The sequence below is a fragment of the Macrobrachium rosenbergii genome, chromosome 2 (assembly GCF_040412425.1).
Source record: "Macrobrachium rosenbergii isolate ZJJX-2024 chromosome 2, ASM4041242v1, whole genome shotgun sequence".
Taxonomy (NCBI): Eukaryota; Metazoa; Arthropoda; class Malacostraca; order Decapoda; family Palaemonidae; genus Macrobrachium; species Macrobrachium rosenbergii.
In genome coordinates this window covers 42095513-42115722 of record NC_089742.1, presented here as the reverse complement: position 1 = coordinate 42115722, position 20210 = coordinate 42095513, and the positions used below count along the sequence as shown (strand labels likewise).

General features: G+C 37.6%; 2 protein-coding genes and 1 long non-coding RNA gene across 23 annotated transcripts in view; 1 reads left to right on the top strand and 2 right to left on the bottom strand.

Annotated features, from left to right (window-relative positions):
* Positions 1-20210, bottom strand: part of LOC136845769 (mucin-2-like) — a 1649806-nt gene that overhangs the window by 64595 nt on the left and 1565001 nt on the right. For 16 of the 20 annotated variants that reach the window (XM_067116026.1, XM_067116065.1, XM_067116170.1 and 13 more), the window contains one exon: positions 2261-2449. The exons of the other annotated variants lie outside the window; for them this stretch is intronic. In XM_067116026.1, coding sequence (XP_066972127.1) covers positions 2261-2449 — 189 coding nt within the window. The remainder of the gene's footprint in view (positions 1-2260; positions 2450-20210) is intronic. 20 annotated transcript variants of the gene reach the window in all.
* Positions 1-20210, top strand: part of LOC136845827 (gem-associated protein 6-like) — a 142269-nt gene that overhangs the window by 113133 nt on the left and 8926 nt on the right. The gene's annotated exons all lie outside the window — the stretch shown is intronic.
* LOC136845852 (uncharacterized) lies at positions 3753-9701 on the bottom strand. Its single transcript, XR_010855277.1, has 2 exons — positions 9575-9701; positions 3753-3887 (listed from the first exon to the last, which is right to left on the bottom strand). It is a non-coding gene; the product is annotated as an uncharacterized lncRNA (long non-coding RNA).

Genomic DNA, 20210 nt, shown 5'->3' with positions numbered 1-20210 from the left:
AACAGGAATAAGTAAAACTTGAGCTCCAGTTTCTCCGGCGCAATCGAGTTTTCTGTACAGCGCATAATCAAGGCCACCGAAAATAGATCTATCTTTCGGTGATCTCTGCATAATACTGTACGAGCAGCGGCCCATGAAACTTTGACCACGGCCCGATGGTGGCCTGTCCTATATCGTTGCCAGACGCACGATTATGGCTAAAGTTAACCTTAAATAAAATAAAAACTACTGAGGCTAGAGGGCTGCAATTTAGTATGTTTGATGATTGGAGGGTGGATGACCAACGTAACAATTTGCAGCCTCTGGCCTCAGTAGTTTTTAAGATCTGAGGTTGGACTGACAAAGCCATCTCAATAGTTTTCTTTTACAGAAAACTAAAAACTTGGGCCAGAGGCCAAGCGATTGTGACCTATTATGAGGCTGTTCGGCGCTGGAAGTAACGTTAAAACAACAGTTAGGAGAGGTGTGGAAATTAAAACGTTAGAAAGAGAATACGAACGGAGTTACAGTAAAAGAAGTGAAAGGGGTTGCAGCTAGGGGTCGAAGGGGAGCTGCAAAGAGCCTTAAGTAGGCTAATGCCTACAGTGCACCGTGTGAGGTGCAGTGACTGAACTACCCCAGCCCCCCCCCTCTACGGATTCTCTGAAAGCCAAGGCACAAAACACTTTTAGTATTAGAAGATTATTTCATATCCTTTTTATTCCACATAGGAGCGACATTTCAAAGAAAGGCATTACTGTCGTATACTGTCACTGTACGTTAACGGGCTTCATGAATCTGCAATAGTGCCAAAGAAAACACCTGTTACAAACTGAGTGGCTACAAAAATGGGCCAGGGGGGTGGGGAGAGGTGGAGACAAGACCCACTCCCCTGAAGCCTTTCCATTTACAAAACCTAAAATTATACCCTCTCAGTTTGAGAAAGATCACCTCGTACGAAAATGACTAACAGACAGACAAATGCCTTTAAAAAGAAATTTTGCGTTTAATAAAGATCACCTCGTGCGAAAATGACTAATAGACTGACGAATGCCTTTCAAAGGAATTGCAAGTGTGGCGGCTGGTCACGTATAAGACCTGTCTAAACGTGAGGAGGACAAACGCCCCACTCGGCGTTGCGAAATTGTCTCGTTTTCTATCACGAGAACCAATTTCGACCTCAAGAATGTGAACAGCGGCCACAGAGCATATTTTGGACGCATGCTATGTTCGAGAGAAACCGCATACATACATACATACATACATACATACATACATACATATATATATATACACATATATAGGCTATATATATATCTATAATATATAATAAAGTAGCTTCACTCTTCATTTTTCACAAATCATAAATTCTCCCTATGAACAAATACAACTACCCATTTTTTTTTAAATATAATACTATATTATTAATAACACACCTTACCTTCTATACCATTATTATTATTATTATTATTATTATTATTATTATTATTATTATTATTATTCAAAAGATGAACCTCATTCATATGGAACAAGCCCACAGGGGCCACCGACTTGAAGTTTAAACTTCCAAAGAATATGGTGTTCATTTGAGCACCATATTCTAACAAAACCATAATGACACCTTCATAGTTTTAAACCCAAATTCATATAAAAAAACTACACTATCCATATCACACCGTCCATGACTAACGAGAGAGAGAGAGAGAGAGACTGAACTTCCATAGGACTATTCATGCCTACTGAAAATGTACTTTTAAAATTTTACCTAAAATAACTCCTATTTTTTATGGAGACTTATTTGCTACTCGTTTCAAAAATGTTTACTTTAATTATTTCTACACTACAAATCTAAACTAGAGGTATTTTCAGATGTAATGTTACGTACAAATTATCAAGTACAATAATGAATGACAGAAGTGTTACACAGATAGATATTCAAATACCTGGACAGTATTACACACTATTCATATACAAAAAATACTTGAGATATGGATAAAAGTTAACAACTGACCACTTCGTTTTCTCAGTTAGTTCTCAAACAACTCATTACCGGATCTGCACCTCAAGAACCCTAACAACTTATAAAATAAGTCTACATGCTTCAGCAAAAAGCCATGCAATTGCAAGCAAAAGATTACAGACTGGTAGGCCTACAGTTAATCAACGGAGAGCTTACGGTACAAGCTAATTAGAACAGGGCATTGAACAGCAACATCTAATTAGGGCATCTTTTAGTCGTGCAACTTTTTTTTAAGTGGGATAGTAAGCAACCTCCCATCACCTTTTTATTCTTATTCTTATTGGTAGTCGCCATGTCCGGGGGCGATGAAGGCGTCTGATTGGCTGAAACTTGGTGACTCTGACCACTGGGCGTGGAGGGGGTGGAGCCGTTGCTTGTGGCCCCGCCCCCATTCGCCTTGTGGTTGGCTGCCCTGGGCAAGACAGTTCGGGTTTTCGGTCGCCGCCAACCCTGCAATGTGACAAGGATTGCCAACATAGGACGAGAAAAAAAGTGCAGCCTCTCGAAAGGAGGTCGGAAAGTGCTCACCATAAAAAAAAAAGAAAAACAGAATTCAAAATTAACCAAACATATAACAATCATTTGGTGTAACGCTTTTCGTGACCTGACCACAGTACCAAAAACTACAACACTTACAAAATATTGCATTAAAAAACGTAGGCTATACATGGACAGATACACCAAATGGAACCTCAGGTCCACGAAAAGCGTTTCTGGGAAATACGAATGTGTTTGTGAATAGTGGAAAAAGGGCGGGTATTAAATAATAAACACCTCATGCTACCCATGAGGCACATGGAACAACATGCTATTGGCAAAAGAGGGTGGGGTCTCAAGGGATCACACTTGTGTTTTGTGCTGACGGGACATACCAGAACAGGAAAGAGTAACCGGGCCAAGAAAGGAGACGGGACAGGGATTTAGACTGTGCAGTGGGTCAGATACACAGTTGATAAGGCACACCGTCAGTGTACATGCCTGTATCACTGCTTTATCAAGTCATACACATTTAAAAGAAGGAGTCTCGTTTGGCGAGAGGTGGGGGGGTACAGCTACAAGTCACAAGTAAATAAATAAATAAATATAAAATAAAATCAATCCCTGCCAACCACAATAATCTTAAAGAGTCTAATTCTAAACTTAATCACTACGAGTTTATTTATAAAGCATATGAATCTCCAACCTGAAAAAAAAAACACGAAATAAAAACACAAATTCAACATTAAACTAGCCTAATAATTTAAATGGGTAACTTACACTTGTGCAAAGGGTCATAAACAACTAATCTATTATTCATGAATACGGTCGTACCACCTAACATGGGTAATTTATTTTGAAGTTGGGATATTATCACAACATCTGAAAAACACCGTTACAGTTTTAAGACAGATATATACACACTTAAAAATATAAAATACATACCATACAGCGGAATGAATACAGCATTTCATACGGGTATAAGAGCCTACAGGCCTATAAGGGCTATTCACTGTTCTATCCATTAGCCCTATTCAACGTCAGATTTGAGGAGGTAAACGTTTGAACTTAACCAAATCTTTACTTACTTTATCGTCGCTGCTCTCCGCGGCCACCATTCTTAACAATGCACTTTTATTTGCTCCAGGTGAACCCAATTCTCCGTTCAGTAAACACTACACCAATTTTTTTCTCTCACTATTCACTAAGGATAATGGTTTTCCTTCTTAACTTTTAATAGTCCCACTGTGCGTATTCGTTTTTAACTTAACCACACTGCCGTGTCTACACTGCAAATGCGTTGCATTGGGGCTTCCGGAAAATAAAAATGTGCAAGGAAGAGAGACTGAAACACGAATCATCAACACATCAGCCTTTAACACGGGCAATCACACGACCTCCGGCCAAACACCTGCGGGGAACAGTGAGCTGAAAAAAACACCTGACAAAATGACTCACTCACTCGAACAGTTCTCGACTGGGTTCCCGGATGTTTGCTGCCGACTTTTAACCCGACGAGATGAGGCCCGGAATGAAATAAGGCCGTTTAAGACTTGGTAGTTATTCATGCAAAAGTTTAATAGTCTATTATTTTTTCTATAATACGCCAAAAAAGCTTTTTACCATATCATTTTCATTTAAATATGCCGGATAAGATGCTATACAGTGTTTAGCATATATAGCATTAGTGTAGTCTACGTGTCATTACAATTGGACTGGTGTCAACGCCCCTGGTGGCCTAATGGTAAACAATCCCGATAGAATCTAGGTTGGATAAACAAATGCTTATGTATGTATGTATGGATGTATATACAGTATATGTATGTATATATATTTATGTACATATAGCATTTGTGTATGTTTATGTATGTATGTATGTATGTCTATGTATATATTATATATATACATATATGCCCTTGTGTATGCATGTGACTTCTTGCTAAAACATCTTGGTAATGATAAATATAATAAAACTCAATACGCCAGAGCCAAATATCTATCAGCAAGAGAGAGAACATATTGTAGAGAGATTAAAAAATTCGACCTGCAAACAACATAGACTCACATACATACAGCATACCCTTGTAAATTCTGCAAAACACACTACTCTTGGAATAACATAAATTTATGTTTATATTTCAAACACACTACTCTCTAACTCTCTCTCTCTCTCTCTCTCTCTCTCTCTCTCTCATACGCGAAAATTCCCTCTTAATGTAAAAAAAAAATATCCATAATCACAATGATCCCTTGAAAAGGAAAGAACATTTTTCTGAGCATCTCAAAACACCCATCAAACTTAACGGACAGGAAGAGGAAGTAAAAACTGACATACTTTCGTAAGCTATTGAATCACAACACGCACGCGCACGCGCGAACACACACACACACACACAAACACACACACGCTTGAACACATGAACGTATATGTCGTTTTCAGATATATTTATTAGCGCTGGAATAGACCCATCCTCACCATCGTAGCCAAGTGAGCAATCGTTTTTATTGCTTTTTAGGCTAAAATATATATGTAGAATCTACTGGTATACTGTAGAGGAGGACTTGCATTTGCGAAGTATTTTTCGAACACTTTTGATCAAAAGTTAAGGTTAGTTGAACAGGGTAAGACACACGCAATAACCAGCCTCCATTTTAATTACCGGAATAGGAATGTAGACATTAGGCCAAAGGCCAAGCGCCGGGACCTATGAGGTCATTCACCACTGAAAGGGACATTGAGAGTAGAACGGTTTTGAAGGAGTAACAGGAGGAAGGCCTCGCAGTTGCACTATGAATCAACTGCTATACGAGAGGGTGGATAGCAAGATGGAAGAAAGAGAATGCGAACGGAGGCACAGTAAAAGGAATGAAACGGGTTGCAGCTAGGGGCAGAGGGGACGCCGCAAAGAACCTTGAGTAATGCCTACAAAGAACTGCGTGGGGTACACTGACGGCACTAACCCCTCCCCCTACGGGCGGGGGAACGATTTTAATTATTGGTACCCAGCCAAAGGAGGCAACGGGAGATTTTGTAATCAAGGGTTTCTGTATGCTAGTTAATTTCTCTGCAATATGAGCCAAGGAAATGTGAATGAGATATGGAAACGAGACCCCAGATTTGGATGCGGACCCAGACATTTTTTGGGAGGGCGTTGACGGAAGTTTGTGCCTCTCGGAGTCCTTTCTTCCTGTCATGATTATTATTATTATTATTGGTGAAGACATCCACAGTAGTGTAAATATATAAACAAACGAGAGATTTCCAGAACCTGCTCGATTCTCCTTCTCAATCGAGGAGAACCTAGCGGGTTCTCGAAAGCTCTCGTTTGTATACTGTATATATTTTTGTATATATTTACACTTACACCACTATGGATTTCTTCACCATTTTAGTGACTCATGCTATTATGAGATAATAATAATAATAATAATAATAATAATAATAATAATAATAATATTATTATTATTATTATTATTATTATTAATTTTTATTATTATTATTATTATTCAGAAGACGAACCCTATTCATATGGAACAAGCCCACAGGGACCCTTGACTTGAAATTCAAGCTTCCAAAGAATATGGTGTACATTAGGAAGAAGTAAAAGAAGTGGATTATGGAACTGATTTAGTTTGTTTCTTTGACTGTTTGTTAGCAGCATTGCTGTGTTCAAAAAGTTACATGTTGATTTCTAAGAAAATTTTACCCACTGGAATGTAAGTTTTGGGGCGAAGAGGGTGGTTTGCTCAGCCTTGGTGGAGGTTTGTGGTTTCCGAGAACTATTGTTACTGCAGTTTTTTTTGTTTTTTTTTTGTTATTAGTGAAGTAGTCTATTGCACTAATCTGTATGGGACGCGAATATTACTCGTGTCAGCGCATACATGTCAATACAAAAAACAACTCCTCCCCTCCTCAAAAAAAAAAAAAATTATTCTACGGAAAAAATACATGATGGTCAATGTGCCAAAGGAAGGCAGTACGTGTACTTAATGTACTGAAGTAGCTGTAGATGTGTAGAAAAACTACGTTTATTATTAGTATTTCTTTCATACATTATAAAATATAATGTATATATACATATATGTACACACACACACACACACACACACACATATATATACATACACATATATATATATATATATATATATATATATATATATATATATATATATATATATATGTGTGTGTGTGTGTGTGTGTGTATGTGTGCGCGCGCGTGTGCACCTGGCATTATTATCATAACATCTCCAACATAAACTCGCGGGAATCAATGCCAAATTGTGTAATTCCAGCGGAAATCGAGTCTCTCCCAAAGGAAACTGATCGCGATTACTAAATTCGCGGAGAGATGTTGCCCCGTGCAGCTAATTACAAACTTGGGCCTAACTAAGAGGGCCACTGCTGCACTTACAGCACGCAAATTGGTCAATTTACCTGCGACTATCCCCCACAGACACACACACACACACATATACACAGCCGCATATCCAGGCTGCCATGACACAACTCAGTCAAGCCACAGGCGAAACACATTTACACATAAACACAACCACTTAAGACGGGTACACTCGAACACAAACAAATGCGCACGCGCACAACCACATGACATGCTTAGGGAAAGGCTGACGAAAGCACTTTCACAGCCAAACTGCAGACTTACAAACACAGAAACGTCATGTCCCTTGAGATATCCAAAGTATTGAGAGTAATAAATAAATATATAAATAATAAATAAATAAATAAACAAACAAATAACCAAAAAACAAAAGAAAAGGTGCAAATGACAATTCCCCGAGTTTTCTGTTAAGCTTACTGTAACTGACATCACTGGCAATGACACAAAGCTTACACGGGAGAGAGGTAATTATTCTCATGTTCTTTGGATTCTCAGCTTCGATAATAACCTAACACCTCCTCTCTCATGACTCTCTCTCTCTCTCTCTCTCTCTCTCTCTCAGTTAAGTGGTGAAATAAAGAGCATATAACTAAACAAGTAAAATGTACAAATGAGGCGCTCATGTACAACGCAGCGACAGCACCATGATATCCGGTTTCCTGGAGAGATAAAGCTATATCTAAACATCCGGTGAATTACAGAATTACATCTACCCGAATTACGCCTTAGATGAATCCCACGTTCGTCCTAATTTCTAGTAAATACAACGACCAAGGGCCACTTCATCCGAAAAACTTGCAATAGCCTTATAAGAGTCTGGCGTGAAATACGAAAGATCATATTGTGTCCCAAAGAAAACAACACAATCGCTTGCAGGAGAGTTTAGGGGTTTGGTGTGAATAACAGTGAGTCACAATGAGATACGAAGAGCCCACAGAATGAGCGAGTGGTATATATATAAATATAAATAATAAAGAAAATAGTCTCCCTAACTAAGGGAAAGTAAGGTTGCGGTAACAGAGCAGTCACCTGGAGATGACGGAAATATTTTGGTTCCGTTCTCTTCCAGTTATTCGCCTTAAGTGGAAATTATTTTGTTATTTTACGAGAGAGAGAGAGAGAGAGAGAGAGAGAGAGAGAGAGAGAGAGAGAGAGAGAGAGAGAGTATTGTACATAGCATCTCCCCGTTTACGAATTATTGTGATGCAGCAAACTGGCTTTTTGAAAGTTCAAGTTATAGACTGTCCGTAATACACTTCCTTAATATTATAATGAGACAAAATGCTGTTGAAGAATTATTATACGAGTCATTTTCCCACGTACAAATGATTGTGAAGCAGCAAACAGGGTTTTGAAAGCTAAAGTTATAGACTGCTCGTGACACTTCCTCAATATTATAAAACGCCAAAAATGAGAAAACAAGGCTGTTGAGAGTTTACGGTACCACGTGAACGAACGTTTGTACGTACACACACACACACACACACACACACACACACGCTTCCTATAAGTGTTCAAGGAAAGCTATTAACATTCCATCGGGTTTCAAACAAGCTTCATTTTAAGAGCTATCTAGGACACCGCAAGGCTTCATACCTTTACGATTCTGCTGCAGTTCGCAAGGTTAAGGAGTCGAAAAAAGAAATGCATTCATATTATTATCAGTGAATATGAGCAACCCTACGTATAAAGCAAGCCAAAACGGCCATCAGCTTTCGATGTGAGCTTCTTATGAAAACGCTACAAAATAGTACAAATATAAATATCGGACGCTGGAAAACAAGACGTGCCTACATCGTTATGATCATGTCTTGACACTTTTGTAAGTTCCTTCTTTTCGGCTGAGCATGCTCCCTGTAGTCAGAGTTCATTTGGCATCTAATACTGCGAACCCTGTTGGTTTCTCAACCCTCACTGTAACCCATTGCCGTTTACACAAGACTCCTTTGGTTTGTTGCAAATTTTGGAGCGGCTGCTTTCAGGGACTTTCCTGACAAGATCTAACACAAGCACCTACACCAGGTTGGGGGAAGGTAGAGACAACTCCATTTTATAAAGACCTCTAACTAGACTAGGGTGGAGGCTTGGGGGGCGGGGGTTTGACAACAACAGTTGATTACCTCCCCCCCCTTAGGAGCACTCAAGTTCAAACAACTGATTATCACTGCAGTCACTCTCATACTGAAACAATGGAAGAATCAGGAAGGAAACAAAGCTACCCAGCTTTATAAGTCAAAATAATCTACAGTAACTTAATCTTCGGCAAAGGTTTCATTCCGTTACGAACTTCATTAAGACAACAGTACTTCTCATAACACAATTACAGCAATAATAATAAACAACACAACTTTCATCACGACGTTATAAGGGAAATTGTGGGCAGCTAACCTAATAGGACATAACTTTAGGCTTGGGCTAACTTGTGTCATAGCCTTCATGCTAAAACGGGCACCTTAGGCTTCTCCACACAGGTGGTCCATTTCCTTTGCACACTTGAACGTATATGAAATTTTGGGGTTATCGTTTTCTGGTATGAACGAAACTTTTTGGTTCAAGTTGATATTTTTTCTTATTTTCTAAATAAAAATCGTTTTGCAAAGTAATTTTCCAAGGCTATTCACTGTATTTTCGCATCTCAGCAACAATATTTATTGTATCTTCAACCAAAACACAATTTATTAGATGCATATCCACTTACTGAATAAGACACCTTTCAACGTTCACTACTCAATCTGTCTACGAGATTTGGCCACGTTTGCGAGCACTTGACTTTACAGTTATATATCACAGATTTCTCGGCTGACATCAAACACTGAACTCCAAAGCACCGGTAGTATAGCGTAAGTGGACGGGGAATTGACCACACAAATATTTACTGTTTACTTTCACTGCAACTTTCTGTTGCCAAGCTGTCGCCGAAACTATGACAAAACAGCTATAAAGCAGACTATACGAATGGAGAATTAACACTATTTTTCAAATAACCCATTAGTTAGTGATCGTATTTGAAAAAAAAGATAGAAAAAAATTCACGGATTGAGTTGGGGTTCCACTGCACACACTTAGTAAATACAAAAGCACTCGCGTGTGAAAATCTGCTCACACCAAATGCAATAAACGCTGATGGCCTATGCATTCAATATGCAGGAGTATAGCCACCCACGTTAATTATGTCGAGTGAGAAAGGTATGATCCATGTGCCGAGTCCAAATGGTGTTGTAATATTATGATGGAAGCGAGAGACCTACACAGCGGTCTCTCAGACTGGGGGAGCTCCAGTTGCCGGTTCGTAATTATCGTCAACGATGCCTCTTGCCATTTCACCAAATTCACAAAAAACGTGACGATCTTATATTTTCAATATACTGTTTTTTAACAGCGCAAAATTTCCATTCTTAAGGGATTAACTATCTTACAAAACGAAGAAGCTTTCAGGTAAAAACTGACAAAAATGTGAAGCAAGCGCAGAATCAATAATCAACTGATAATAATCAACTGATAATATCACCTGTGCTTTGCTGTTTCTTTTCTTGAGTGACCCGAGCATTAAATAGAGACGGTGTTTGCAACATAAAGACAGTTTTTTCCTCTCTCTCTCTCTCTTTCTTTGAAAGGTGAGCAAACAGCAGTGGGTGTGCTGGCAGGATCTATTTATAGGTCAAATATCGATCACTAATAATTACACTGGCACCCTCTGCTCTATTCATATGACCAACATCCCCTTTAACTACCTGCAATCACCACGACACCCTACATGCATCGAGGGACACGAGAAAAGTAAAAGGACACTGGCAAATCTAATCGAAAAAGTAAGTGCAAACGATTTCGCGAGTTCAAAGGGTTGATTCAGACAGAACAGCGCCAGCAGCAGCTGCAGAGAAACAAAGCTGAGACAAAACAATCCTAGCGATAACAACAACACCAAAAAGATGACCCCGTGATTATACACACACACACACACACACAAACTTGAAAGCAGGAAACCTTCACGAGGTTTAGATCGAAGATGTGGATTTGATGACGTCACAAGTAAACACATGGCAATGAGTCACGCACAGTTCGAATTTCCCATGCGGCACGGACTTTGTCTTTGATTTTAAAGAATAAAAGGTTTTAAAGAATTAAGTTCTTATTCAAAATAATAAATCATCGTAAAAGTAAAAGTCAGTGTTAATATGATACTTAAAAACAAAATTTTTCAATCAGTGTTAGCTAACTTTTTACTGAACGCAGAAAGGTTTCCGCGCATACGAAGCCGTGAGTATCTACGATGAATGGCGATACGACGATAGGCTGCCATCGATCTTCCATATGTAGGGAAAAGTAAACATGAGTCCTTTGAAAAAGATATAAATGGGACATAGCATGTCATGAAAACCACTATACCAAGAATTTTAATTACAATACTAGCAGAAAATAACAGAAAAATATTTCAGAAACATCAAATACAAAGCACCGGTTTCATGAGACTAAAATCGATTTCTTCAGTCAAGTAAAAGTTTCAGCAGATTTTACCTTACCTTGACAACTATTTAACGATGAATGTTTTATTTAGAAGCAAATTAACATCTTTACTTAGCGCTGCAGTGTTAGACTGCACGCGTGTGCAAACAACCAAGCCCAATTTGGGCCTTGGGTGGGAAGTTTTAAAGGGTTTGATGGCCGTTGGCACTTTAACTCCAAGTTCTCACAGTGGATGGAAGTGGGAGTATTCTAATCTGGCAGCAGCAACAATACTCATAAAATCAATATACTGTAACCCGGGGGGAAGAAGAGGGATAAATCCCCAACTAACATATTCACAAGTTTCACAGGCTCACTCACTTCATATGTTGACCACTGGTATGACTGAACGATGTTATATATATATATAAATATATATATATATATATATATATATATATATATATATATATATATATATACACATATACTATTATACATATAGATAACATACAATCCACTGATAACATTACACGATATAGGTATTGCCTTAGCACAAAGATCTCTCAACTTCTCAATTTCCTCATACTTTTTTGGATACACAAGTTTCTATAAGCAATGAACCAGATCAGGAAATATAGAGGCATTATCATTATTATTATTAATAATATTATTATTATTATTTCAGTAGATGAAACCTATTCACATGGAACAAGCACACAGGGGCCATTGACTTGAAATTCAAGCTTCCTAGAGAATGTTGGTTTTCTGCGAGCTCCCCCTGAACCCTCTGCAACAGTAACTGATCATGATGCAGGCCAGGATTTTCATCGCCCTGGGGAGACGCAGAACACGACATCTGGTGGCATTCCACGACACTAATCACTATACCAGCGGACCAGCTATATTATGGGTTAAGGCAACTTAACCCCCAACTATACCTCTTCGGATTCGTTCTTCACGGCATAGTGGGTTATGGCAACCTCACTCTAACCTAACATGTGCGGATTTGAAGCCCAATTGGAAAGGAACAAGTTTCTTCACTTGTTTTCCGTTCGAATTTCATGCTGACATAAGTAAGCTGTGTGCAAAAATGTGCACGAACATCGAGAAATAAAAAAAGTCTTTTTTTATTATTATATTTATTCCAAAGTATTTTAGGAAGAGTAAGAGGTCACTACTTGATTCTCATAGAACTATGCTAAAGAATTTGTTGTACAATGAGGGGTGGAAATTAGAAGTAGACGGAGTTCAAGAAATTTGACAGCTGGGTGAAAAGAGCCAAAGGAAGTATATAAACAGTAAAACAATCTCGATGGTATCTTGGATTCGAAGGAGACTAATTCTCTCAAGTTCTACGGCTCCTGTAGTCTCTTAAGCCCCAAATTATTCTGCTCACTATGCAGGATACGATATAAAGTTAGTTAGGTTAGATGAAACTCAAAGTTATGGACGGAATGACTGTTATTTGGGAGCAGGAAACACAAGGGGTCGCTATGGTTTGGAACTGAAATGACAGGGATCCCTTCTGAGTCTAGGTATAGTCTCTCTTCCAACACAATTTATAGCTCTTGCGCACGGCAGTTTATAAGTCATCTGTACTGTGGACCCTGATTTATCAGAAAGAACGCTCACACTAAATAACGTTGATCTCTCAGGACTCGACTGGCTAGTTCTACTAGCAAGGGGAATCCTTTTTCGTTTTAGAGTCAGTACGTCTCTCCTCAAAATATCTTAAGCTGTATGGAATGACAACGATCAAGGTGTCATTCTGAGGTGGAAGGTATGGAGCATGACCTCTCATTGAGAAAAAAACTGCAATGTTGAATTATATGTAAAGATAATTAGATATAGTACATACGAAGTTGTTAAATTTCCCCTCGAAAGCTTAAAATTTCAATTTAAATTCTTTTCCCAGCTAATAATAGTTTATTCAAAATTCGGAAGCGAATAAGATTGCACAAAAAAAAGATAACGAACTTAACCTTCATTACTGAGGTTACATTTTCAATTATCAATCCAGAATTTGATTTTCACTCCAGCAAAAATATGGGCAACAACAACAACAACAGCCACAGCAAACACTGCAGCAACAAGAACAGCAACTGGCGCGACTAACAGCACAGCTTCCATAACTTTCATAAAGGGCATAACATTTCAGGAGGTCAAACTTTCCGATTGACCTCAAAGCAATAAATTTTAAAACTTGCCGAAACAGTTCGACGACAGAGGACCTTTTCCATCCTGAGTTAAAGTTCAAAGTCCGAGTGAAAAATAAAAAAATAAAAATAAGAGGCAATCGGAAGTACAAGGGCATCGCACTACAGAGAAAGGCTGATTGCGTCAAGACAACTTTCGTTCGCTGAAAAACTGGATTGAAAAACGATAGATAGCCTCTCGAGCAAAAAGTGCTTTCTCCCTCTCTTTTCCTATTTGTCAGTCTCTCTCTCTCTCTCTCTCTCTTACACACACACACATATACATACATACACATACATACATACACACACACACGCATATATATCTGCATTACTGCTACCGACTAAGTTGGAAGTACTTTCGATATATTTAAGGATCTCTGGCATTATAAGTTCCGCGGTCATTGACGGTGGTGTCATTAGTTAGTCATACAATTACAATATTAAAAACCTTAAGGGTTCTTAATGAATTCTGAATAACGTAAAATGCATTTAAATATCCCGGTAACATTCCTGCACGTATCTGTGAGCATTAACAAAACACCTGAGAACGGGTGAACGGATTTCGACAAATCCAACAAGCACAAGCACTGGGTGACCCCCCTCTAGATGATTAATATTCGGGGCATATCGATAATCAGACACCATCGAAACCATATTGTCCATTATTGTATCATAACCTATCTTGGTTGAGCTATGCTCTCTTCTTGGTGCTAAGGTTTCAACAAGAGGTAATCTTGGGGTTAAGGGCTGCCAAAGAGCAAGACCCTGTGCTGGCATAAGGCCAGCTAAATGTGGAACGATAAACTTGGGGATTATGCACCGTTAGTCTGGTTTTCCTTGTCGGTCACCTAGCCATGAACTGACTCAGCTGATCGGAAGATCAGATTACAACGAACATGTAGGTCTTATGGATAAATTTTGCATGTAAACAAACACACGTTCTGAAGTCCAAGTGCATTTATGATAACTACTATCTACTTTTTGGACCCCCCCTCTCTCTCTCTCTCTCTCTCTCTCTCTCTCTCTCTCTCTCTCTCTCACATAAACACACACACACACACACACACACACACACACACACACACACACATATATATATATATATATATATATAGAAGAGAGAGAGAGAAGAAGAAGAGAAGAAAGAGAAACACAAAGCACCACCTGATAAAAAAAAAAAAGACATGCCTACCTAACAATTTCCTTCGTTCTTTACTGACGCGTGAAAAAGTAATCTGTGTAAACCATTTACGGAATCAGAACAAATCCCAAGTCTTGATTGCCTCGGCAGGACCCCAGCAAAACTAAAATGCTGCAGCAACACCACCGTCAGGACACCTACCTATACAGAGGTTTCCCCAGCTGGCTTCTGCAGGTGTTAACTTGCATTTCTGGTTAAACTTACATAAAAAAGTAGTAGTAACATTAACATTATTATCTTAACGTCAACAGGTACTTTTTAGTAGCAAAGTGTATTATCATACCATGAAAATGCAAATTATTTTTCATATAACACGTATCATCCCAACACTAACATATGTTATCTCGATAGTAACAACAACGTATGTATGTATGTATGTATGTATGTATGTATGTATGTATGTATGTATGTATGTATGTATGTATGCATGTATTTGTTGCAACATTTACTAAGAATTTCAGTTATATAACTGAAGTACTTGCTACACCTAGATTGCATTCAACAAATTCTGAAGATGCCGACGAGAGAGAGAGAGAGAGAGCTTTTAAGATCGATCAACTCCTCAGAATATAAAGCCAAGAGAAATATAGAACTGATAATCAACTATTATTAGAAGATGGTAACTTCAGCGGTGGTTTCAACTTCATCTTATAAGCTTTACATTACACAGGCGACATCTGAATGATATCCGCAGGGCCAAAATGGATTTAATCTCCGAGTCGTTTTCTTAAGGCGTTCGCTCACCCTGGGGGGTCTCTGCCCAATTCCAACATCCTACGCATCCTACAAGGAACCCCAAAATATATTTTCACTCCTTATGGTATCCTAGACTATTAAACTCTGTTAAGTCTACATTTCTTCCTTATTCATGCTTTATGGCATCAGTGAGTATCACTGCCGCTTGCACCAGACTACTAATGTTTGCAGGATGTCTGAGACACGATTAATTATATGATAAAAGAACACGGATCTTTATCCTTCCCTCAGCCATCCTATTTTATATCCGAGGATGAGACCGGCGTGATTGTAAAATCTCACAACACCGTCGACTACTTGAATAAGAAATATCCTATAAGGATTTTTATTATCAGCCGAAATGTATTTCCCTCGGGACAGCGGCATATGAGGTCGGAGCGATAAAAGGTTAAGGGTTGCCTACCTGGATATTTAGCGGCCATTACCATTCCTTTTGTTATGTATTTTTTTTTAAGGATTATATTTCCCCAATATTCTTAACATTGGTTTTCTCATTTATGGTTCTCATTATTGAAAGGATTCGTATTTATATGTTGGCAGTTAGTAAATTCTCAGTACTTCAGTGCATTTCCACGGAGATATGCTTCTCTTTCTCCTATACTCCTCAATGTAATAATAATAATAATAATAATAATAATAATAATAATAATAATAATAATAATAATAATAATAGTAATATTTTCTCTACTTTCAAGCTCAGGAATTCTCTTTTTGACTCTGTTTTTCGTGACCCTTCCCACTTCCCATTTTTCAAGAGACTAATCTATCAGTGCCTTCAGGGGTTAAGCACCACTTTATTCTTATTATTTTTTTTTTTTTATTTCCGTATTTTTTTTATCTGGGGCCTGGTCCAGACAAGGGTACTGAGCTGCCCATCCCAATGGCCTCTTCACTGAAAAAAACTGAGGTAGGTACAACGCAGATGGTGTCTTTTGAAAAGCAGTTTGGTTTTTGTAGTGAGAAAACTGATTAATTTACGTATAACGAAGACGGTGCAGTTTGAAAAGCAGTTTGATTTTTATAATAAGAAAACAGACTCATATACGCAAGACGAAGATGGTATATTTGGAAAAGCAATCTGGATGTTACAATAAGAAAACGGACTGACGTCTGTTAACGGTCGATGTATAAAATGTATATCGGAGACAAGGTCGCGGCGTGTTTCGTTATTAGCGCCGCATGTTTATGGATGAGGTCGCCCTGGAAGTTAGGGAAAGGGCGGAACAAATAAGCATAAGTTTAGGCGGTCAGGGGAGGACGGGGGGAAAAAAATGATGCTGGAGTATGGGGTAAATAAAATGCTAACATTTCTCCGAGGCTTTGTATACATATGGCGATTCCAAATCCGGATAAAAGAGTAGGGTTGAGTGTCGGGTTACCACACATTTCTTGAATAAAATAAAATATAAAAAGCGTTGCTGAAACATGCAGGAAGCAACAGCGGTATGGTGCAGGTAGCAATGGGTTATAATTAAGTCGTAAAACCAGCAGAGTAAGGGTTAAGAAGAACTGAAAATTACTGTATAGAACTGTGAAGTAATTACTGTAATGTACATCAATAGAAAGATACATAAAAAAAATAAAAAAGAAATCTCGAAAGAGTTAAATAACAAGAAAATGATAACTACAACGTGAAGGTTCCTACAATCAATTAGATGACAGGATTCCAATGACGCTTGAAACGCGGACGGGTAGAAAGATATGAACTGATAAATAGTATGCTAAAATGTTCAAAGAGGAGAGTCAGGGAAGAAGAGAAAGACGAGGTTATGAATAATTACAGACTAAAAAAAAAAAAACACACACACACACACACACACATTACACGTCACAAAACTTTTTCCGAAGTAGAGTTTTAAAGGACAGGTCTAAAGGTCAGTACGGAAGTACTGCCGTAACAAGTTTCCTCATTAGAAGGAAACTATTACAATAAAAAGTCTTACCATTCTGAAATTATCTTCTTTTTTTCTAAATATAAAAAAGGCTTAAAAAAGGGATAGTGAGGGTATTTTTCCGGAAAATATGAACTCAAAAGTACAAACCAAAAGACTTACTGATTTTTTCAAAATATATATTTCAAAAGGATTGAAAATAAAATTCAACTAAAAGAATGGAAAGACACAGAAAGCAATGCAAACAATAAAAATGAAAAGGAATAAAGACATATTAACTGAAAAGACAAGAATAAAGCCTGAGAAATACGGAGAAAAGATACAGAAGGATAGAAAGAAAGAGCAACGCAAGCAAACAAAATAAAGGTGTAATAAAAAAAAAAAGCTTGACCAAAAGAAAAGCGAGAGGGGGGCGGGGAAACCAACAACACCCAGAAATATTAAAGTAAGAAAAGACTAAATCCTGTAGAAAAAATCTAAAGAACAAAACTGCAACAGAGCAAAACTGCAAAAATGAAAACCCTGTCAAAATAATCCCGTATCTTATCTTCCTTACTGGTGTTGTTTTCACTTGCTTCAATCGACATGAGACGATATCACCCTTTTCTCACTTTCCTTCATCGCAATCCCCCAAAGCCGCTTAGTATCACGTCGAGGAGAGAGAGAACAGTGCAAAGAGATGATGATACAGAGAGCATTCAACTCCTCACAAGCGTCGTTATGAAACGCAAAGACGTGTGCTTTGGAGAAAATACGTTCCTCTCTGAAAGGGAATATTCTCTTTTGTTTGTGTGTTTCTTTCAGAGTAGTGATTTGCAGGATTAAATTTTTTTCTCTGTCTCTGGCATAAGTGTCTGGACGGTCTCTCTCTCTCTCTCTCTCTCTCTCTCTCTCTCACATACTCTAGGAAATCACTGATATGAAATTCACTCTTTCACAAAGAAATTGCAGATTCAGAAAATCTCTCTCTCTCTCACAAACACACACACACACACACATTCACATACTCTAGGAAATCACTGATTTGAAATTCACTCCTTCACAAAGAAATCGCAGATCCAGAAGAAATCTCTCTCTCTCTCTCTCTCTCTCTCTCTCTCTCTCTCTCAAATACACACAAACACGCATTCACGTACTCTAGGAAATCACTGATTTCAAACTCACCTTTTCACAAAGAAATCGCAGATTCAGAAGAAATCTCTCTCTCTCTCTCTCTCTCTCTCTCTCTCTCTCTCTCTCTCTCTCTCTCTTCACACACACAAACATACACACACATTTTCACACACTCAAGGAAATCACTGGTTTTGAATTCTCACAAAGACAGGATATGGAATATTTTCTCAAGTTTCCTCTTACTCTTTCACAAAAAACGGCAAATTTAGAAGAAACCCCTCTCTCTCTCTCTCTCTCTCTCTCTCTCTCTCTCTCTCTCTCTCTCTCTCTCTCAAAGAATGATGGCTAAACAAACTCACATCATAAAAGGTATTTGATCTTGTAAAGAAAAAAAAAAACGTATGGGGATAACATAAACTTGTACTTAATAAAGTTATATCAACGTGGCAGCTTGAGCTGCGACTATAGATAGAATAGAATGTTAAAACGTACCTATTAAGAGTATATAAAGCAAAAGTATGCATTTAGTAAAAGTAGAATTAAAGACTACATACTTATGTGAATACTACGTTCTCTTTTCTCTCGCTATATATATATATATATATATATATATATATATATATATATATATATATATATATATCTATATATATATATATATATATATATATATATATATATGTATATATATATAAACATAGTTTATAAATATGTGTGTGTGAGTTTGTACGTGTGCGCGTGTACGCAAGCGCGCAATAATTGCAAGATCGCACCGATCATGATAAACAAGGAAGGTTGTTACATTAAATGAGAGCATTAATATCGACATATTGTAGCTATATTGGATCTTTCCCAGTGGGCCCTCTGGTAATAAAAAAGTCTTCGTGGGCGTCAAACTGTTATGATTATTATTACTGCCGTTATTTGCGATTCAAGAAAGAGCCAAAGGAACAATGAAAAAAAGAAAATGAAAACAAAAGCACTTGCGGAAACAATGAAAAGAAAGAAGCCACAAATTCTGAGACGTTCTAAAAGGAAACACTTTATGGTGCACACTTATAAACATCTAATTTCCATATTGCATGTGATAATGGGTGATTATGAATATGTAAATTCAAATTCATACACATAAATCAAAATGGGTTAAAAAGCACTTGAAAAAAAATAATTCAACTAACGATAGTTGGAAAAGTAATTTTTGTTCAACAAATCAGTCTTATGATGTATAATATGACCTTATCATTGAATAACCAACCTTACAAAACAAGAAATATAATAATAATAATATTAATAATAATAATAATAATAATAATAATAATAATAATAATAATAATAAGGGAGAAACAAATCCCCAGTTATGTATGAATTTTTATATATTTAAATATATGTACCATACATAACTTTATATGGATTGTTTCTACTCCATTCAGAACTCATGCTACTATGGTGTTTTATAATAATAATAATAATAGTAATAGTAATAATAATAATAATAATAATAATAATAATGAACCGTCCACAGAAAAGATATACAGGCCAAGAAAGCATACCAAAAATATGGCAAGATAGATCATCAGTCATAAATATTTACGACCCAGATCAGTGCCCTGATATATGACCACCACTGAATGCCGGATGCTGGTGCCACACGAGCTTCCGTGACCATAATTTATTGAGTCTCGCAACGAACCCAAGGAGTTTGGTGGGAGAGGCAATGAATCTTAATGA